Source organism: Leptonychotes weddellii, chromosome 11 (assembly GCF_054177405.1).
Source record: "Leptonychotes weddellii isolate Sample4059 chromosome 11, ASM5417740v2, whole genome shotgun sequence".
Lineage (NCBI taxonomy): Eukaryota > Metazoa > Chordata > Mammalia > Carnivora > Phocidae > Leptonychotes > Leptonychotes weddellii.
The window spans coordinates 41722109-41745765 of NC_138379.1; the positions used below are offsets into that span (position 1 = coordinate 41722109).

The 23657-nt window shown below is 35.4% G+C and overlaps 1 protein-coding gene across 3 annotated transcripts in view; it reads left to right on the plus strand.

The window, feature by feature from the left end:
• Positions 1–23657, plus strand: part of SBF2 (SET binding factor 2) — a 434906-nt gene that overhangs the window by 189395 nt on the left and 221854 nt on the right. For all 3 annotated transcript variants that reach the window (XM_081797377.1, XM_081797378.1, XM_081797375.1), the window contains exon 3: positions 16870–17007. In XM_081797377.1, coding sequence (XP_081653503.1) covers positions 16870–17007 — 138 coding nt within the window. The remainder of the gene's footprint in view (positions 1–16869; positions 17008–23657) is intronic.

Consider the following 23657-nt stretch of genomic DNA (forward strand, 5'->3'; position numbering starts at 1 on the left):
AGTTCCATCCACGTCGTTGCAAATGGCAAGATCTCATTCCTTTTGATGGCTGCATAATATTCCATTGTATATATATACCACATCTTCTTTATCCAGTCATCTGTCGATGGACATCTTGGCTCTTTCCACAGTTTGGCTATTGTGGACATTGCTGCTATAAACATCGGGGTGCACGTACCCCTTTGGATCCCTACTTTTGAGTTTGATAAGTTCTTTATAGATTTTGGATACTAGCCCTTTATCTGTCATTTGCAAATATCTTTTCCCATTCTGTCGGTTGTCTTTTGGTTTTGTTGACTGTTTCCTTTGCTGTGCAAAACCTTTTTATCTTGATGAAGTCCCAGTAGTTCATTTTTGCCTTTGTTTCCCTTGCCTCTGGAGATGTGTCTAGGAAGAAGTTGCTGTAGCCGAGTTCACAGAGGTTGTTGCCTGTGTTCTCCTCTAGGATTTTGATGGATTCCCGTCTCACATTGAGGTCTTTCAGGATCCACTTTGAGTCTATTTTTTATATGGTGAAAGGAAATGGTCCAGTTTCATCCTTCTGCATGTGGCTGTCCAATTTTCCCAACACCATTTGTTAGAGAGACTTTTTTCCATTGGATAGTCTTTCTTGCCTTGTCGAAGATTAGTTGACCATAGAGTTGAGGGTCCATTTCTGGGTTCTCTATTCTATTCCATTGATCTATGTGTCTGTTTTTGGGCCATAAGATACCTAGGAAAAAGCCTAACCAAAGAGGCAAAGGATCTATACTCAGAAAACTATAGAATACTCATGAAAGAAATTGAGGAAGACACAAAGAAATGGAAAAACATTCCATGCTCGTGGGTTGGAAGAACAAATATTGTTAAAATATCTATGCTACCTAGAGCAATCTATACATTCAGTGCAATCCCTATCAAAATACCATCAACTTTTTTCACAGAGCTGGAACAAGTAATCCTAAAATTTGTATGGGACCAGAAAAGACCCCGAATAACCAAAGGAATGTTGAAAAAGAAAACCCGTAGCTGGTGGCATCACAATTCCGGACTTGAAGCTTTATTACAAAGCTGTAATCATCAGGATAGTATGGTACTGGCACAACAACAGACAGATCAGTGGAACAGAATAGAGATTCCATTGGAATTTTAAATTCAGTTTTAGAATTTCTACCAAAACAAAACAAAATAAAACAAAAACTCCGAAAACAAACTGCTGGCATTTGGGTTGCAATTGCATTGACTCTATAGATTTATTCACATGTAGATTAATTTGGAGAACTGACATCTTAATAATATTGAGTGGGCCAAAACTTGAATAAGGTATATCTTTCTATTAATTTAGGTCTTCCTTAGTTTTTCAGCAATATTTTTAGTTAAGTGTGCAGGTCTTTCATATCTTTTGACATCTATCCCTATTTCTTATTCTTGATGCTGTTGTAAATGATATTTTTATTTTTAATTGTTCACTACTAGAAATACAATTGATTTTTGTATGTTGATCACATATCCTACAACTTTACTAAACTCACATATTACTTCTAGACATTTTTTATAGATTCCATTACATTTTTAACATCGACAATCGTATTAGTGGATAGGGACAGTTTTATCTTTTTTCCGGTTGATACACCTACCATTCCTTCCTCTCTCCCTTCATCTGATTGCTCAGGCTAGAACCTATAGTACAAAGTAGAATAGAAGTTGTGATAGTAGACATATCTATCTTTTTCTTGGTCTTAGCAGTAAAGCATTCAGTTCTTCAGCATTAAGTATGATACAGGTTTTGCACAGATGCTTTATCATGTTAAGGAAATTCACTTTTACTTCTAGCATACTCACAGTTTTTAACACAAATGATGCTGAATTTTGTCAAATGCTTTTTCTGCTTCTATTAAAATGATATCATTTTTCTTTTTTAGTTTGTTATACTTTCTTTATGTAAAGGTTTTTAAATGATGAATTACATCAGTTGCTTTTCAAATGTAAACAAACCCTGTATTCCTGGGATAAATCCATCTTGGTCATGATATATTATTAGCCTTTTACTATACTGTTGGATTCAGTTTGCTAAAAAACATTTTATAAAAGAATTTTTGCAACTATGTTCATGTGTTCAATATCTTTGCCAGGTTTTGGTATCACTAGCCTCATAGGATGAAGTTGGGAAGTATTTTGTCCTTTTCAATTTTGGGAAGATTTTGTGTAGAATTGTTACTATTATTGATTCCTTAAATGTTTAGTAGAATTCACCAGTAAAGTCATCTGGGACTGTAGTTTTCTTCATGGAAGGTTTTTAACTACAATTGCAATTTCTTTGATAAATACAGAGTTATTTAGGTGTTCTGTTTCTTCATGAGTAAGCTCAGGTAGTTTGTGTTATTCAGAGAATTTGTCTATTTCATCTCATTATCAAGTTTATTTGCAAAAAGTTATTCATAATATTCTCTTATAATCCTTTTAATATCTGTAATCTCTAATGATGTCATATCTCATTCCTGATATTGGCAATTTGTGTCTTCTCTTTTTTATGATAAATCTGGCTAGAAGTTTATCAAATTTTTTTTAACTTTTATTTTATTTTATTTTATTTTTTTTAAAGATTTTATTTATTTATTTGACAGAGAGAGACACAGTGAGAGCAGGATCACAAGCAGGGGGAGAGGGAGAGGGAGAAACAGGCTTCCCGCGGAGCAGGGAGCCCGATGCGGGGCTCGATCCCAGGACCCTGGGATCATGACCTGAGCCGAAGGCAGACGCTTAACGACTGAGCCACCCAGGCGCCCCTTAACTTTTATTTTTTAATTAACGTATAATGTATTATTTGTTTCAGGGGTACAAGTCTGTGATTCATCAGTCTTACAAAATCCCCAGTGCTCACCACAACACATACCCTCCTCAGTGTCCATCACCCAGCCACCCCATGCCCCATCCCCCTCCCCTCCAGCAACCCTCAGTTTGTTTCCTAAGATTCAGAGTCTCTTATGGTTTGTCTCCCTCTCTGGTTTCATCTTGTTTCATTTTGTTTATCAAGCTTTTTGATCATTATCCTTTTCTGTTGTTTCTGTTCTCTGTTTCATTGATTTTTGTTTTGATCCCTGTTATTTCCTTTTTTCTGTTTACTTTGAATTCAACTTTCTCTTTTTTTATCTAATTCTTAAATAGATGCTAAGATCATTGAGAGCTTTCTTATTTTCTGTTTAAGTATTTGGTGCTATAACTTTCTCCTTAAGTCCTACTTTAGTAGCATCCTACAAATTCTGAAAGGTGGTCTTTTCATTCTCATTTAGTTCCACATACCTTATAATTTCCCTTTTGATTTCTTCTTCGACCCATGAGTTGTTTAGAAATGTTATTTAGTTTCCAAGTATTGTAGACTTTCCAGTGATGTTTTTGATTTCCAGTTTAATTCCCTTGTGGTATAAGAACATATTTTTTATTATTTGAATCCTTTTAAATTTATTGCAACTTGTTTTATGGCCCAGGATATGCTCTATCTTGGTAAATGTTACAAGTATGCTTGAAAAGAATGTGTATTCCATTGTTGTTGTATGGACTGTTCTATAAACATCAATTAGGTCGAGTTGGTTGATAGTATTATTCAAATCTTCTACGTCCTTTTTTGTTTGTTTGTTTGTTTTGATCCACTTGTTCTAACAATTATCAGGAGAGGTATTTTGAAATCTTTGACTAAAGTGGAGAACATCTGTTTTGTTGATTGATTGATTGATTGATTGCAGTTCTGTTAGATTTGTTTTATGAATTTTGAAGGTATTTATTAGGGACACAAATATTTAAGATTTTATGTCCCTTTGTTGACCCATATATCATAAAATGCCATTTTTGTTTGTGTTAATATTCTTTGCTCTGTAATCTACATTGATATTAATGTAGCTATGCCAGCCTTATTTTGATGAATCTTAGCATAAGATATGTTTTCTCAGTCCTTTTTCTTTTAAGTTCTTTGGAACTTTGTAATTAAAGTGTTTTTTGTAGGTAACATGTAGTTGAGTCTTTCATTCATTCATTCATTCATTCATTCATGAGAGAGGAGGAGAGAGAGTAGGGAGGAGGAGCAGAGGAGCAGGGAGAGGAAGAGGGAGAGACTCTCCAGCAGGCTCTACCCTGAGCATGGAGCCTAATACAAGGCTTGATCTCATGACCCAAGCCAAAATCAAGAGTTGGACGCTCACTGAGCCACCCTGGTGCCCTGAGTCTTGCTTTTTTATCCAAGCACAATATCTCTGCCATTTAATGTAATTATTAGTATATTTAGTCTTGAGTATATTATTTTTCTATTTGTTATATTCATTGCATTGGTCTTTTCTTCCCCTTTATTTTCTTCTTTCTTTTAGATTATTTTTCTTGGTTATTCCATTTTATTTATTTTGTTGGATTATTATTTTTAACTCTTTTGTCATTTTTGGGGCTTATACATCTTTAACTTATGGTGTATTTAACTTAACACACTCTACCTTCAAGTGATACGACATCACTTTTCCTGTGATATATGAACCATATAGTACCACTGTACTCTTCCATTTTCCCTTCCTGACTTGTGTAGTTGTTGACATCATTTTACTTTTTTTTTTAAGATTTTATTTTTAAGTAATCTCTACATCTAAGTGGGGCTCAAACTCACAATCCCAAGATCAAGAGTCACATGCTCTACCAACTGAGCCAGCTAGGTGCCCCGATTTTAATTTTATGTATTCTTTAAACCCCATGAGGCAGTGTTATTTTGTTAATAAGAGATTTAAATGATACAAAAAAATCTTTTGTATTTATTTACCCATGTAGTTATCACTGCTGGTGCTCTTCATTTTTTTGTATAGATCCATAGTTTTATCTAGTATTATTTTTCGGCCATTATTTTTTCAAATGAATTTTTTCTGTTCCTCCTCTTCACTGCCTTCATTCTTATTTATCATATGTTAGGCTGCTTGAAGTTGTCCCAGAGCTCACTGATGTTCATTTAATTTTGAAGGGTTCTTTTTTCTCTCTGTATTTCTTCCTTTCTTTCTTTTTTATTTCTTTAGTAATCTCTATACCCAACATGGGGCTCAAACTCACAACCTTGAGATCAAGAGTTGCATGCTCTTCCAACTGAGCCAGCCAGGAGTCCCTCTCTATTTCACTTTAGATTATTTTTATTCATGTCAAATCGAGTTTACTAATCTTTCCTTCTGTGACATTTAATATGCTGTGAATCCTATTCAGTGTATTTTTTATCTCATACATTGTAGTTTTCCTCTTTAGAAGTTTGAGTCTTTCAGATTTTCCATGTCTCCATTTAACTTTTTCAACATATGAGAATCAGTTATAATAACTCTGTGTCTTTTCTGCTCATTCTGATATCTCTGTCAGTTCCAGGTCAGTTTTGTTTGATTATTCTCCTCATTATGGGTTTTGTTTTGCTATCTCTTTGCATACCTGTTAATATTTAATAGGATGCGTGGCATCATGAATTTTATCTTGTTGGGTGGTGGATATTTTCTATTCCTTTAAATCCTCTTGAGCTCCTGAGATGCAGTTAAGTTACTTATAAACAATTTGATCTTTTTTTTTTTTTAAAGATTTTATTTATTTATTTGAGAGAGAGAGAATGAGAGACAGAGAGCACGAGAGGGAAGAGGGTCAGAGGGAGAAGCAGACCCCCTGCTGAGCAGAGAGCACGATGTGGGACTCGATCCCAGGACTCCAGGATCATGACCTGAGCCGAAGGCAGTCGCTTAACCAACTGAGCCACCCAGGCGCCCACAATTTGATCTTTTTAGGTCTTGCTTTTATGATTTGTTATGTGAGTTCTGAGCAGATCCAGTTTAGGACTAATTATTTCCACTACTTGGGCAAGACTTTTCTGTGTACTCTATCCAAGCTCTTGAGAATTATGAATTTTTCCAGTCTGGATAATGGGAATGGGCACTTCTTCCAGCCATGCTTAAGCGGTGGCCACTGTTTTTTCTAAACTTTGCAGATGGCTCTCCTGCCAGCCTCAGGTGATTTCTTTACACACATGCAGTGATCATTGCCCTGCTGACTTCTCAAGAGTAACTCTGGGATCACCTACCTTTTTTCTCTGTGCAGTTCCCTCCTCTCTGGTGTTCCATCTCCAAAGAGTCTGCTCTGTCTCCTCATCTAGGGACTCCTCTCAGCTCTGCTTTCGTTTCCTCCTCCCTACACCATGGCCTATAAACTCTCTCAAGACAGAAAGCAGGGCCAGTAGTAGGGCTCACATTGTTTCCTCCTTTCAGGGATCTTTGTCCTTCATTGCCCTAATTTCAGTGTCTTGCAAACCATTATTTCATTTATTTTGTCCAGCTTTTTAAGGTATTTCAGTCTGCAGGCTAAATCTTGGCCCAAAGTGAGAGTCCTCTCTATTAATTTTATATTCAATTACCTTATTGTATTCTGTTATTGTCATAATAGTTTTTTAGTTGGCTCTCTTCAGTTTTCCAGGTTATACATCATGTCATTGGGAAATAATAATAATTTTACCTTCCATTGTTTTTATCTTTAATTTCTTTCTACTGTGTGACTGCTTCAGCTAATGTGTCTAGTAAATGATATCAATGATAATGAAACTCATTATATAATTTAAGAATGGGTGTTATGTTGAATTATGTCCTATTTTTTAAATTATGGAGTTGATTTTATTCCTTTTCTGGTTATTTCTATTAATTTGATTATATTAATAGGTTTCTGTTACTATTTTGATCTTCAATCTGTTGTAAAATACATAAACCTGTTTTTTTCTCTTTCTACTTATTGCTTTCCCTTTAGGATCTTTTCTTTATCTTTCATTTATTGAAACTTTGTGATGATGTGCTAAAATTAATGGGTTTTAAAAAACATTACTTAGTTATGCTAGACATATGGAAATGTAGTCCTGTCCTAAGATTCTGGGCCTTTTTGTGGGGGAGAGGGTTGTATTGTTTTTTGTTTTGGGGGGGGGTTTTGGTAAATTTTTCCTTTGGATGTACTCTTTTTGAATTTCCTATTACCGAAGAATTAGAACTCCTGCAGTGATCTAATTTCCTTCCCTTTCATTTTCCATTTGTTTGTCCCTTTTGGATACCGACTGGGACAGTGTTCTAGTTTCTTTATTTTAAAATTTTATTGTATTTCTCTTGCTTTGTAAGTGTTCTCTGATATATAAACGCCTCTTCTTAATGTTTTGATCCCTTCTTCATTCTCCAGTGTTTGAAATTTTCTGCATCTCCTTACATTGTCTTCATGGCCACTGAGTTCCTTTTTGTTTGTTTTGGTCTTGCCTCTGTATTTGGTGACATTCATACATACCTGGTACCTCCCATTCATTATCTTTTCCAGGAATTTGTAGTGTAAACCAGTTTTCCAGCTTCCACATTCTTGTTAACATTTTAAACCTGTTATCTCCTTTCACATTACTTTGCTGTTTGTATTTTTTTTTTATAATTGTATTTTTTTATTACAATTTTAGAGGGTTTTCAGGAGGTCATAGAAGTAAACACATTTGTTTCATCTACTGTGCTTAACCAGAAGTCATTAACAGCATTTCTTTTGTGCTTTTTATCTTAAAATTGTTTTAAATTGGTAAATCATGCAGTTGTATTTTTTCAAAACTTGAAAGAAGCTATTCCAAATGTTCATTTTTCTCTTTGGAGTTTGCTTCTTGAAATTTTTGTATTTAAAGCCTTATGTGTAGGGCTCTTTATGAGAATGATTTGCCAAAATATTTAAAACTTGAGAGGTTAGGTTAGTTCAACCTGTGGCTTTGACAACACATTAATTCATAATCTTAATTATGAATAGGCTCTTTTTTTCTAATTACTTATAGCTGGTATCAAAGAAAACTATTGATTTTTATGTGTTCTTATCTCTGCCTATATAACTAAACTCTTGTTAATTCCAGCAATGCTAAAGCAGTTTGCTTGGATTGTCCAAGCAGACAATCATATTATTTTATACATAGTGAAAGTTTTATTATACTGATGAGGACAATATAATGTTGTGTAGTAGTAATAAAATACCTGAATGTAAATTTTTACGAAAAGCAGCGTAAGTGACCTATTTTAAATTAAGCTTCATTTAAAGCAAATTGCTTTGGATCATCTTTTTAAAAATATACTTCATCAAAAGTTGCCCAGTAAAATTAGGCACATATATGTGATATCCATTATTTTATGATAACAAAACGTTAGAGAGTTTCCCAGCTCTTAAAGTGGTTTCTCATCTAAAGTCTTATGACTACTGTGTTTTCTCTGAACTTTCAAAAAACAATCCATCCAAAGTATAGAATACACACCTGATGCTGCTGTGGCTTGGCTTGGCAGCAGAGGTCAGTTTCCCAAAGTTTCTGTTAACTTTATTTCACAAACAGTTCTTCTTTGGTCAGGATATAGTTCATAATAACATTTCTTTGTTATCACTTCTTTTCTACCCTCTTTATGAAAGAAATCAGCACAACAAAATAATTCTGGGGTTGCTTAACCTTTAAAAAGGAATTCAAGGATAATGAAACATTTTTGTGCTCATTTTGGTTATGCTTTACAAAACCAATTCTCCTTCCCTAAAAAAATAATGAAACATGCCTGGAAAAATTTATATAATACCATGCATATCCTAACATTAGTTATTAAAAAAAATTGTCAACACCTTAAGCAACCAACAATAGAGGATTACCTAAGTTATGGTACTTTTATATATATCTATATGATGGTGTGTATATGTTCCAGAAGATAGAGAAAAACAGGACTCATAATTCATAATAAAATACATCCAGAGATAAGTGGTTGCAGGAAAAGTTTCCATGTTAAAAAACTTAGTTCATTTTCATTATTTTCCTCATTTTTCTACTGTGAATTTATATTAACATAAAATAATATCCATAAGGTGGTTTATAAAGATAATTCAGTAGTGAAAAGACACAGTTCCTAAAGGTACTGAGACTTGAATTCTAGTCCTGCCTTTGTTGCATTCTAGCTATATATGACCTTAACATTTCATAGCCTTGGTTTCATCATTCATAAGATGAGTCTTATGGGATACAATTATATATAGTGTTTAACAAATATGAGGAATTATTGGCACTTACCTTTTGTTTGCAGATAGGTGCCCTATTTCCAAATGATCTACTTCATACATTGGGGCAATTAGAGAGACAAGCAAGTAAGCAAAGTTTGCATTAATGTGTGGAATCCAGCAATGTCTGTCTGACCTTGCAACCTTGAAGTATCATTTGTTTCTAGGTTATGCTAAGGTCTTAAAGAAAACTGGAGCTGAACAAAGACAGCTAACATCCTGAAAAGGAATCCCCATACAGACTATTCCCAGATATGTTGTAAAATTTGTATTATCATGATCTGTGTGAAATGATGAGGGTCAGGTGGAAGGGAATAGTCAGAAACATAAGCTGTTGCAAATACGCTCATTTATGTGTGAAAACAATATTAATTGTCAACTTATATAGTATATTCATTGATGATATCACTCTAAATAGATGTGTTTCCTCAGTGACTTAAAAAAGGAGGGCAAAGTGATGGCCAGTTTAGGTTTTGCACCTGTGATAGCATTTTTTTTTCTCTGTTTGCCAGTAAAGACACTGGGGAGAGCAAAATCCTGATTTTACCCTGTTTGTTTAATGCTTATCATTTGGTTACTATCTTTTAGTGACTATTCTGTTTCCAGCTGTCTAAACATTTTCTCACATTCCTGTCAGAAATGTGACTCGAGCTCAGGTTCAAGAATTATAGTGTCCACTCCCTCATTGTTTATTACTTCCCCAGCACACTTTAGTTAAGATTTGAAGTGGGTGAACCAGCTAGCATTATTATATTTTAATCCAAATCCTATGAGGAGTACTTCTTATTAAACAGTGGGATCATCTCTTGATACCCCAAATTCCATTATTACTTAATCTTATGATACAGTGAATTTGGAAAGTAGACATTTTAACTGGAGGTTACATTTCTTTTGAATTTAAAATCCTTTGAAAATTGAAATCTTGAAAATCCTTTAAAATTCTTGAAATTTAAAATCCTTTGAAAAAACTTTTGTAGGGGTGCCTGGGTGGCTCAGTTGGTTAAGCGTCTGCCTTCGGCTCAGGTCATAGTCTCAGGGTCCTGGGATTGAATCAGGCTCCCTGCTTAGCAGGGAGTCTGCTTCTCCCTCTCCCTCTGCCTGCCTATCTGCCTACTTGTGATCTCTCTCTCTCTCTCTCAAATAAATAAAATCTTAAAAAAACTCAACAAGTAGTAACTTCTTAAAAATTAGATGCAATGTGAAATCCGTAAACACGTCAATGAACTTTTCGCACTGTTACATTAAAATCTCTTGGTGTACTTAGCACTTTGAATGGGTCTTTTATCCATGCATGATTTTATAACATCATACATTGGTCATTTTGCAAATGTGGAATCAATGAGTTATGCAGATCTTCCAAATATTGACACATATTAATAGAATTTTAAATATTACATTAGTTAATGTGACTGTCACATTCATCAGAAATGAAAAAGCTATGAGACTCATGATTGTGCTTGAAAGCTTACTTATCGTTGGTAACACATAATATCAGATCCTTATCTTAAAATGATAGGCCCACTTAATTTATTTTGAGAAAATGTCTGCCATATACATAAATCTGTATAAGCATATTTGTCTGTCAAGTATTCTTTCCAGTAAAATATGGTAGAAAAAAAAAGAAGGGCAGCTAGTTCAGCTCACAACTTAATCACACAAGTAGTAGTTCCCTGAACAACTTTCATACTTCTGTATGCAGCAAAAGTGCTTTAAAGATTTTGTTTATTCATTTATTTGAGAGAGTGAGAGAGAGAGAGCACATGAGAGGGGGGAGGGTCAGAGGGAGAAGCAGACTCCCTGCCGTGCAGGGAGCCCAATGTGGGACTCGATCCTGGGACTCCAGGATCATGACCTGAGCCGAAGGCAGTCGCTTAACCAACTGAGCCACCCAGGCGCCCACAACAGTGCTTTATATCTACTTACTATTTGAAACATAGAATATTTAAAATGTTGTATACTCAAGGGTCGAGTTATAATGAAATTAAATAATTTATTGCTTCATCAAGGACATTTTAAACTGAAACTGACTTTTTTTTTTTAAACTACAGATGTGTAGCTGTGAAGAATATAATAACTACAAGTATAATTTGTGGCTTGCTGCCTTCATTTCTGTTGAGGTGCCAGCAGTTTTACCTGCCATTACTTTAGCACCATCAATGTAAATGTCAACAAAGTTAAAGAAACCACTAATTCTTAGTATTATTATGAAAGTAGTTTTTACCACTGGTACTCCTCTGATTCTGTGTACCACACTTTGAAGGCTTCTATTCTAGAATATAAAATCTTTATGAGCGACAAGAACTTGGATAGATGGGTTGTTGAAGAGAAATATACACATAAAGAAAATGACGAGTCAACTTTTCCATGCCAAATTAGTAGAAGAGATAATAAGTTCTAGGGAAATATATAAGAAGAAAAGGTTGTTGTTATTATAATTCCTTATTATAATAAAAATGTATAAAAATGGTTTTGGAACACAGGAGAGGAACTTCTTGATTGTTGGGTCTGGAAGGTACTGGAGATAACTGGGAATTACAGAGAAATGTTCTCAGAAAAAATGATACTCAAGTACTCAGTAAATATTTGTTGAATAGCTAGTTCAAAATAAAAATGTAGGAAAGAAAAATGTTTTCACTTATTTGCTAATTAGTATATTTTTAAGCTGTTCATGCTGTTTATTTATTCCTGTGACATTTGTTTATGGAAATTGGTGTGGTAGAATTTTTCTACTGGTAGAGAAGCTCTGAACATGATTAATGTCTCTCTCCAAATGTAGGAAATTATCCAGATCTCCCTTTTTGATGTCTCGTTAGACTCAGTCAAGGAGGCAATGAGGCAATGAAAGGAGGGGCAGGTTTTGGAAGAAATTGATACAGAAGGAGAAAGAAAGTGTTATAGATATGATGACAGAAACTAAAGCTGGATCTAAGGGGGTAATGTTTACTTCACTGGATTATATGCCAGGAGCTCTTCTCAGCATTTTGCATGTGTTAACTCATGTAGACTTCCCAAGAGTACTAGCAGATAGGTACTCATTGTCTACCTTTTACAGATGAGGAAATTGAGGCACTGAGAGGTTAAATAAAATGCTCAAGATTACATAGTCATTGAGCAGAATAACAGAAGGTGGTCTGGCACAGGGAGCTGTTGTATTGGTAAGCTCATTTCTGTTTTTGTTCCATCTCTTGAAAAATACTGCTAATCAAGATATTTTGTTTTCTTCAGATTTTTGAAAATGGACTTTACTTTTTTTTTCCCTCACACTTCTTGAGTCTAGGAAAAGCAGTTTTAGATTCATAGCAAAATGGAGCAGAAAGAACTAAGAGTTCCTGTATACTCCCTGTTCTCAAAGCATACAGCATCCCACACAATCAATATCCCCAACCACAGTGGTACCATTGTTAAAATTGTTGAACCTGTATTGATCGACATATCATTATCACCCAAAGTCCATATTGTACATTAGCATTCACTCTCTTTGCTGTCTCCATAGTTTTGCATTTTTCAGAATGTCATATAGTTGGAATCATACCATATGTAGCCCTTTTGGATTGAGGTCTTTCATTTAGTAATATGCATATAAGTTTCCTCCATGCGTTTTCATGGCTTCTTTTTAGCACTAAATAATATTCCATCGTCTTGAATATGCCACAATTTATTTATCCATTCACCTACTGAAGGATATCTTGGTTGCTTCCAAGTTTTGGCAATTATGAATAAAGCTGTTATAAACATCCATGTGCAAGTTTTTTGTGAACATATGTTTTCGAGTAAATATCAAGGAGCACAATTGCTGGATTGTTTACTAAGAATATGCTTAGTTTTATAAGAAACTATCATACTGTCTTCCAGACTGGTTGTCTATTTTGCATTCCTACCAGCAATGAATGAGAGTTCCTGTTGTTCTACATCCCTGTCAGTATTTAGCGTTGCCAGTATTTTGGATTTTGGACATTCTAATAGATATGTAATGATGTCTCATTGTTATTTTAATTTGTAATTCTGTAATGACATAGGATGTTGAAAGTCTTATCATATGCTTTTTTTCCTGTGTATCTTCTTTTTTTTTTTTTTTAAAGATTTTATTTATTTATTTGAGAGAGAGAATGAGATAGAGAGAGAGAGCATGAGAGGGGGAGGGTCAGAGAGAGAAGCAGACTCCCCGCCGAGCAGGGAGCCCGATGCGGGACTCGATCCCCGGACTCCAGGATCATGACCTGAGCCAAAGGCAGTCGCTTAACCAACTGAGCCACCCAGGCGCCCCTCCTGTGTATCTTCTTTAGAGAGGTATGATCCAGACCCCCATACAGGCCTTGCCCCCGACAACACCCCCAACTTGGGGGCAAGGTATCTGTTCAGATCTTTTGCCTATGTTTTAATTGAGCTGTTCATTTTCTTATTGTTGACTTTTAAGAATTCTTTGTGTATTTTGGATGACTATACATTATTTAGTATGTCTTTTGCAAACTTTTTCCCCAGTCCTTTCTAGGCTTGTCTTCTTTTCTTTTCTTTTTTTCTTTTTTTTTTTTTAATGTCCAGGCTGCTGTTCAGCCAAGATTGCTTTTTTTTTTTAGATTTTATTTATTCATTTGAGAGAGAGGGGAAGAGCACAGAGGTGGAGTAAGTGGGAGAAGCAGACTCCCTGCTGAGCAGAGAGCCCGACATGAGGCTCCATCCCAGGATCCTGAGATCATGACCTGAGCTGAAGGCAGGCGCTTAACCAACTGAGCCACCTAGGTGCCCCAATTGTCTTCTCATTTTGTTGATAGTATCTTTCACACAGCAAAAGTTTTTAATTATAATGAAGTCTAGTTTATCAATGATTTCTTCCATGGTTTATTTTTTTGGTGTTTTATCTAAAAAGTTATTGCTAAAACCAAAGGTCATGTAAATTTTTTCCTATATTATCTTCTGGGAGTTTTATAGTTTTGTGCTTTAACATTTAGGTGTATGATCCACTTTGAGCTAATTTTTATGAAGAGTGTAAGGTCTGTCTATATCTAGATTCATTTTCTTCTATATGAATATCTGGTTATTTCAGCATCATTTGTTGAAAAGACTATCTTTTTTTCCACTGCATTACCTTTGCTTCTTTGTCAAAGTTGACTGTGTTTGGGTATAATATTTCTGGTCTCCATTCCATTTGATGGATCTGTATGTCTCTTCTCTCACCAATACTACACTGTCTTGATTACTCTAGCTTTATATTAAGTCTTTAAGTCAGATAATGACTTTGTTCTTTGACTTTATTCTTCTTCTTCAGTATTATGTTGGCTCTTCTGGATCTTTTGCCTCTGTGTCTAAACTTTATTTATTTATTTATTTTTAAGATTTTATTTATTTATTTGACAGAGAGAGACACAGCAAGAGAGGGAACACAAGCAGGAGGAGTGGGAGAGGGAGAAGCAGGCCTCCTGCCGAGCAGGGAGCCAGACACAGGGCTTGATCCCAGGACCCTGGGATCATGACCTGAGCTGAAGGCAGATGCTTAACGACTGAGCCACCCAGGCGCCCCTTTGTCTAAACTTTAAAATCAGTTTGTCATTATCCACAAAATAACTTTCTGGGTTGTTGATTGGGATTGCATTGAACTATAGATCAAGTTTGGAAGAACTGATACTTGACAGTATTGAGTCTTCCTATCCACAAGCATGGAATCTCTCTCTCTCTTTATATGGTTCTTCTTTGATTACTTTCATTAAAGTTTTATAATTTTCCTCATGTAGCTCTTGTATATATTTTGTTAAATTTAACCTAAGTATTTAATTGGGGGAGGTTCTAATGTAAATGGTAATGTATTTTTAATTTCAAACAACACTTGTTCATTTGTTGGTATATAAGAGGGCAGTTGACTTTTGTATATGAACCTTGTATCCTGGAACCTTGCTATAATTGATTACTTCTAGGTGTCTTTTTGTTGATCCTTTCAGATTTTCTACATAGACAATCATGTCATTTGTGAACAGACAGTTATATTTCTTTCTTCCCAATCTGTACACTTTTTTATTTCCTTTTTTGTCTAATTGCATTAGTTAGGACTTCCAGTACAATTTTATAGAGTTGTGATAGGGGACATCCTTTCCTTGAGAAAGCTTCTAGCTTTTTATCATTAAGTATTACATTAGCTGTAGGATTTTAGTAAATGTTCTCTATCGAGCTAAGGAACTTCCACTCTATTCTTAGTTTGCTGGGAGTTTTTATCATGAATGGGTGTTGGATTTTCTCAAATGCTTTTTCTGCATGTATTGATATGCATGTGATTTTTTTCTTATCTGTCTTCTTGATGTGTTTAACTTACTTTCAGATGTTGAACCAGCCTTGTGTACCTGGAATAAATCCTACTTGGTTGTAGTTTATAATTCTTTTCATACATTGTTGGATTCAACTTGTAAATCTTTTGTTGAGGGTTTATGCATCTATGTTCATGAGAGAAATTGATCTGTAGTTTTCTTATGATTTTTTTTTTCCCTGCTTTTGCTATTAGGGTAATGCTGACTTCATAGAATGAATCAGGAAGTATTTCCTTGGCTTCTATCTTCTGGAAGAGATTGTAGAGAATTGTATAGTTTCTTCATTAAATATTTAGTAAATTCACCAGTGAACTCATTTGGGCTTGATGCTTTCTATTTTGGAAGGTTATTAATTATTGATTCAATTTATAATAGATAGAGACCTATTCAGATGGTCTATTTCTTCTTGTATGAGTTTTATCAGATTGTGTCTTCTAAGGAATTGATCCATTTCATCTAGTCTGTCAAATTTGTAGGCATAGAGTTGTTCAGAGTATTTCTTTATTATCTTTTTAATGTCCATGGGATCTGTAGTAATGTCTCCTCTTTCATTTCTGATATTAGTAATTTGTATCTTTTCTTCTTCTTTTTTTCTTAGTTAACTGGTTAGAGGCTTGTTGATTTTAATGATCTTTTCAAAGAACCAGCTATGTTTTGTTGATTTTCTCTATTGATTTTTTGTTTTCAATTTCATTGATTTCTCCTCTAATTTTTATTATTTCTTTTCATCTGCTTACTTTGGATCTAATTTTCTCTTCTTTTTCTAATTTCCTAAGATAGAAGCTTAGATTATTGATTTTAGATCTTTCTTCTTTTCTAATATATGCATTCAATGCTATAAATTTTCCTTTAAGCACTGCTTTTGCTGAATTCCAAAAATGTTAATTAAGTTGTATTTTCATTTTCATTTAGTTAAAAATATTTTTCAAATTTCTTTTGAGATTTTGTCTTTGACCCATGTTTATTTAGCAGTGTGTTGTTTAACCTCCAAGTATTTTGGGACTTTTTCAGCTATTTTTCTGTTACTAGTTCAGTTCTGTTGTGGTCTAAGAGCATACATTGTATGTTTTCTATTCTTTAAAATACATTAATGTACATTATCTATCTTGATGAATAAGATATCTTTTTCATTGTATTGAATTGGAGACTTAGATTAATGAAGGAATTTTAAAATAATTCTGTTTTCCATCAGTGATAGATACTTAGTACTTTACCTTTAACTCATTTCATGATTTGTTCTAAAGAGGGGGATGTTTTTCATTTATGGGGATTTGTTTCTACATATGCCAATCTGTGTCTCAGAAGGAGTAGCATTTGTGGAAAATCTAAGCTGTCCTCATAGAATGTATATGTACATTAGAGAAAGTGTTCTACATTATAAATATGTACTTAAATATATATATTGGCTTAGGTAACATCACATTAGCTGGATTTTTTTTTTTACAATGGAGGGATATTTAACATTTCACAAACATCTATAAATAATAAATTTTCATTATACCTTTAAAATGTGACAATTTTTTTCTATCCCATTTAGTTTTGTCAGCCTGGCGGGTGGCAGCTGTCCAGAGAGAGGAAGCAGCCAACATTTTTTGTGGTGGTCCTGACAGATATTGACTCAGATCGACATTACTGCTCATGCCTAACCTTCTATGAGGCAGAAATCAATCTTCAGGTACAACAACTTTTCTAGCCAAAAGAACAACATTTAGGAATCTTTTTTTAATGCCATATTTGTTTTTGTTAGAACTGTAAGTTTAAGTTCTTTGGGCTACTTTAGAAAGACTGAGGTGTACTATACTGTTGGAGAAGAGAGGAAGAAGGTAAACTTTGTTTTCTTTTAAAATATTGATCATTATCTGAATATTCACAAGAATGGCCTATTCATGAATTGGTTTATTAGGAAGATTTGTATTCTCTCATGGAGAAACTGTGATTTCCCTGTCAGTCCTTTTCCTGAGAAGTCTTTTACAGAATATAGAGCATATAATCAGAATGTTTATAAATCACCTATCACAGTGCTTAATATTATTTTTTAAGTACCCAACTAAATGTCAAGTCATTATTATTAGTGGTGGGAGTATCAATATAACAGGACTGAAATTCATAAGCTAGAACCATAGAAATGAAAAATACTAGGTTTCTCGGAATATTTGTTGGGGTTCTTAGTTTCAGACAACTGAATCTACTTTCTCTAATTTATGCATAAAAGGATTCATGACAGTGTATTGGGCAGCTTATGTAATTTCATGGGTTAGGGGTGAGCAGGGAACCAATTTTGGGTACTAGGAATTGCCTAGCTTGGGTCTGTTTTAGTAGAAACCATACTTTTTCTACCTTTGACCACTTGGCACTTAGGATGTTGGGTACTAGACAATATAACCTTTACATGTTGCCCTAAAAATCTGACCTCTCATGTGCAGCCTGTCTTACACGGGTGACTTCTGCTTTAAATTTCATATGGATTGTTTCCTTGTGGAAGTCAGATTGCATGCAGATCCCTCCTCTCCCACCCCCACCCCCCTGAAAGGGATCAGAAAAACTTTTTTGTTGTTGTTATGCATTTGTTTGTTTGTTTGTTTTGCTTTTAAAGCTCTATAGTACAAGACGGAAACTATAAGAGTTTGGAGGATGTTGAGTAAGCCAATCTGCATTATCTGCAGTACTTTCTGCTACATGCGGATGAATGAGTATCACTGCCAGAGTAAAGGATTGGCTTACTTTCTAAAATGGCCTCACAAAGAAGCATTTGTTGTTTGGGTTACTTTAATTAAAACTCCCAATATCTGAATTTTTTTAGATGCAGAAGTCTGAATTTGCAGTACAAGAGGAGATGTCACCTTTCATGACACAGACTTATATTATCCACATTCATTAGACTGATGTATTAAAACCAGCATGCTAGTTTATTAACATGTGCACATGTCTGGCACTTCAGAATTTGCAGTTGCTGCCCAAGGAGTGCACCCTTTTAATCCCCTGGCTCTGGTAGCCAGGAACGTTTAAGCTGTTGGCTCCTACAGGGCTTCAGCACAGAAAGAAAGTTCTTTTTTGTTTTTTTTTTTAAAGATTTTATTTATTTATTTGGCAGAGAGAGACACGGCGAGAGAGGGAACACAAGCAAGGGGAGTGGGAGAGGGAGAAGCAGGCTTTCCGCTGAGCAGAGAGCCCGATGCGGGGCTCGATCCCAGGACCTCGGGATCATGACCTGAGCCGAAGGCACATGCTTAACAACTGAGCCAACCAGTTGCCCCAAGAAAGAAAGTTCTTAACTGGCCATCCCCACCCAGGACTCAGTGCAGAAGGAGCAGACAGAAATACCCATCTCCAAGTCTTTTGCTGAAAGACGTATATTTGCATACATTAAAAGCTGCTTCTTGAGGGCCTGGCTTTTAGTCCGTCTGAATCTAGTTGCTGAGATCCTTCTCTTTAGCACACTGACAGATCTTGATACACCCTCAACTATAGGAAGCACTAAGAATAAGGTAGTCTGCTTGACAATCACAGAGGTTTGAGAGACAGCCGAGATCTATAAGATTGAATGATAAGATTCATCCTCCTACAAGAGGCCACTTCTTCAAGATTAGGAGGGGTGGCTGGCTGTTTTATTGAATGCATAGAAACTAACAAAGAAAGTCAAGTAAAATGAAGAAATAGGAATATGTTCCAAATGAAAGAATAAAAGAAAACCTCATAAAAAGGAGAAATGGAGATAAGAGATTTACCTGATAAAAGGTTCAAAATGATGATCATAAAGATGGAGAAGAATGAATGAACAAAGTCAGAATTTTAACAAAGAAAATATAAGAAAGTACCAAATAAAAGTCACAGAGCTGAAGCATAGAATAACTGCACTGAAAAATACCAAAAGGGATTTAACAGCAGACTAGGTGAAGGAGAAGAAATGATCAGTGAACTTGAGGACAGAGTAGTGGAAATCACCCAATCAAAAGAGCAAAAAGAAAAAAGAATGAAAAACAGTGAAGATAGTTTTAAGGACTTATATGACAACATCAAGTAGACCAACATTCACAATTTAGGTATTCCAGAAGGAGAAGAAAGAAAGGGACAGAAAACTTATTTGAAGAAGTAGTGGCTGAAACCTTTCCAAACATGGGGAAGGAAACAGACATCAAGGTCCACAAAGCTCATGGAGTTCCAATAAAGATGAAGCCAAAAAAATCAACACCAAGACATATTATAATTGAAGTGTCAAGAGTTAAGGACAGGGGCGCCTGGGTGGCTCAGTCGTTAAGCGTCTGCCTTCGGCTCAGGTCATGATCCCAGAGTCCTGGGATCGAGCCCCGCATCGGGTTCCCTGCTCGGCAGGAGGCCTGCTTCTCCCTCTTCTATTCCCCCCTGCTTGTGTTCCCTCTCTCGCTGTCTCTCTCTCTCTGTCAAAATAAATAAATAAAATCTTTAAAAAAAAAAAAAAAGAGTTAAGGACAAGGAGAGAATCTTAAAAGTAGAAGAGAAGAACAACTTGTTCATTCAAGGGATCCCCCATTCCTATGCACAGATTTCTCAGCAGTAACTTTGTGGGTCAGTAAGGAGTGGCAAGATACATTCAACTAAGAATATTCTACCTGGCAAAGTTGTCCTTCAGAATTGAAGGAGACATAAACAGTTTTCCAGACAAGCAAAAGTTAAAGAAGTTCATCAACACTAGACTGGCCTTATAAGGAATGTTAAAGGGAGTTCTTTAAGCTGAACTGAAAGGGTACTAATTAGTAACAGGGAAACATATTAAAGTATAAATCTTACTTGTAAAAAATATCTGATGTAAAGATGGTGAGTTAATCACTTATAAAGCCTAGTATGAAGAGATTAAAAGACAAAAGTAGTGGGCCACCTTGGTGGCCTTGGTTGGGTGACTCTTGATTTTGGTTCAGGTCATGAACTCAGGGTCATGAGATCAAGCCCCACATCAGGCTCCATGCTCAGCTCTCCCTCTGCTCCTCCTCTTTCTCTCTCTCTCTCAAGTAAATAAATAAATAAAATCTTTTTTTAAAAAAAAAGACAAAAGTAGTAAAAATAACCATACCTACAAAAACTTGTTAATGGATACATAAGATAAAAAAAAGATGTAAATTATGACCACCTAACATAAATTAGATGAGGGGGGATTAAAAATGTAGAGCTTAGAATATGTTCTAATGTAAGTTATTATCAACTTGAAATAGACTATTATAAATTGTTTTATGCAAACCTCATGGTAACCACAAGCAAAACCTGTAGTAGATACAGAAAAGATAAAGAGAATGGAATCCAAGCATGCCACTAAAGAAAAACACCAAGTCACAAAGGAAGAGAGCAAGAGAGGAAGGAACGAACAACAGAATTACAGAATATCCAGAAAACAAGGAACAAAATGGCATTAGAAGTACAAACTGATCAATAATTACTTTAAAGTAGACAGATTAAGTTCTCTAATCCAAAGATTTAGAATGGCTGAATGGATTAAAAAGAATAAGACCCAACTAAGTGCTACCTACCAGAGACTCATTTTAGCTTTAAAGATAGACACAGACTGAAAGTGAAGGGATAGAAGAAAATATGCCATGCAAATGGAAACCAAAAGAAAGCTATAGTAGCTATACTTGTCAGACAAAATAGACTTTATTTTTTCTAAGATTTACGTATTTATTAGAGAGCTGCTTGCAAACGAGGGGAGGGACAGAGAGAGAGAATCTCAAGCAGACTCCCCACTGAATGCAGAACCGGATGTGGGCTCGATCTCACTCACAACCCTGAGATCATGACCTGAGCCAAAACCAAGAGTGGGACGCTTAACGAAATGAGCCACCTAGGCGCCCCCAAAATAGACTTTAACCTAAAAACTGTAATAATTGACAAAGAAGATCATTATATAATGATAAAGTAGTCAACTCATCAAGAGGATATAACAACTGTAAATATATACCCAACATCAGAGCACCTAAGTAAGTATAATATTTGCTTATGTTCTTTATAGCTCTCCCTATTTTTCTTTAGATTTTATTTATTTATTTATTTGACAGAGAGACAGCAAAAGAGGGAACACAAGCAGAGGGAGTGGGAGAGGGAGAAGCAGGCTTCCCGCCGAACAGGGAGCCTGATGCAGGGCTCAATCCCAGGACCCTGGGATCATGACCTGAGCCGAAGGCAGACGCTTCACGACTGAGCCACCCAGGCGCCCCGCTCTCCCTTTTTTTCTTCTCTAGTACAGGATGCAGTTTAAAATCACATATGGCTTTTAATTATCATTTCTCTTTGTGTCTTTTTATCTGGAATAGTTGCTCACCCTTTGTCTTATGACACTGACATTTTTGAATAATGCAGGTCCCATGTCCCCTTTTAATAGAATATTCATTATTGTGTTTTTTCTGATGTCTCTTATCTTTAGATTCAGATTATACATCAGCAGTTGGAATACTACCAACATTGGAAATACTAAGTGTGTTTCTTTTTTTTTTTTAGATTTTATTTATTTATTTGACAGAGAGATAGTGCAAGAAGGCAGAGCGGCAGGCAGAGGGAGAGGGAGAAGCAGGCTCCCCACTGAGCCGGGAGCCCGACACGGGGCTCGATCTCAGGACCCACAGATCACGCCCTGAGCCAAAGGCAGACACTCAACCATCTCAGCCACCCAGGCCCCCCGCCTGTGCCAATTTTTATTATGATGGTTGTAAAATGATTATTTCCTACCTCCAAACATCCTCTACCTTTACCAGTCAGGAGTTGACATTTTACTATAAGCAAGAAAGAGTTTTCCTGTCTTGTCTATCTGAGCTATAGACTCATTTATTCCACTTTTTTTTTCCTTCAATGCCATTTAATTGATGGTTTTCATGCAGAAATTATCCTAGATTTGTACCCTTCAGGTTGGTTCCTGTATTCTTTTGATAAGGCCCTATCATTTTTTATTTATTTATGTATTTATTTTTAAAGATTTTACTTATTTGACAGAGAGCAAGAGCGAGCACAAGCAGGGGGAGCGGCAGGCAGAGGGAGAAGGAGAAGCAGGCTCCTTGCTGAGCAGGGAGCCCGATGCGGTGTTCGATCCCAGGACCCTGGGATCATGACCTGAGCCAAAGGCAGACGCTTAACCAACTGAGCCACCCAGGCCACCTGACCCCATCATTTTTTTAAAGCATTTTTTAAACTTCGTGTCATAATAAGCTGATCAGGATCATCTGATTCCTTCCTTGCCCTCGGCCTTGAAATCAGCCATTTTTCCAAGGAGCCTTGGCTCATTTGAGTGGAGAATAATATTAGAAACCAAGATGTAGGTTCTTGTGTATTTGGAATCAATGTTTAAAAATTTTTGTTTCTTTTTAAGGTCAGATATTTGCCCATTTTCCATTTTAAGTGGACCAAAAATTATAATATACTTAGTTTTTATAATCAACTTACAGAAGGGTAGATTCTGCTTCTTAAGAGTTTTTCCAAAATTCTGAAAATGAAAATAAGCTGTAAGAGTTCTGGCTCCTATAGGATTGCACGTAGGTGGTTAGGTACTCACCAGAATTGTATGATAGCTTTTCTGTGCTTATAACAGAAAGTTAATGTTTGGAATTGGTCTCCAAAAATGGCACAGACAATGAGGTAGAATTTGAGAAAATAATATTAAAACTCAGATGATGTTCCTTTCTAGGTCATCATTAATGTTTTTCCCAATTTTGGTGTGAAGTTAACTATGTTCTTTTTTTAAAAATGTGTTTTTCTTTTATTTCTGGATCATATCATCAGTTCAAAAATAGATCTTTTTAATTCTCATTTGGTGTGAATTACTTCACACCAAATATACTATGACACATTATTTGGAAGCCTGAAGAGGAGGAACTTAGCGACACACACCATCTAAAGTATAATTGTGCAACTTAAAAAATGTTGGCTCTTACCTTTCCAGGATACAGTAACACTGTCAGTAATCACAAGCAAAACCTTTGCATTAAACTTTTGAAAGCATGTTCCCAAAATTATTCAACTAGACAATAGGACTGTAAATTTTTTTTATGTAATCAGTAAAACAAGATAAATGTAAGGTTGCTTTTTATGGCTTATCTAAAAAATGATAAACCTGTGTAAATTTTTTATTTGGTTGTATCTTTTTAAAGTCTTTTTAATGTGGTTATAAATGTGTTTATGAACCAAAAATAATGATGCAATTCACAGTAAAGACATTTGGTATGTCAGCAAATAAATTGTTAAAGCATGGGAGGGGGAAATGATTGAAGGTATATTGGAGAAGTAAGATGAGGAATAAAGAAAGAGGTACATAGAAGGAATAAGACATGTCTCTTAATCTCGGTTGGCTTAAAATCTGTGTGTGAGGCAAAACCA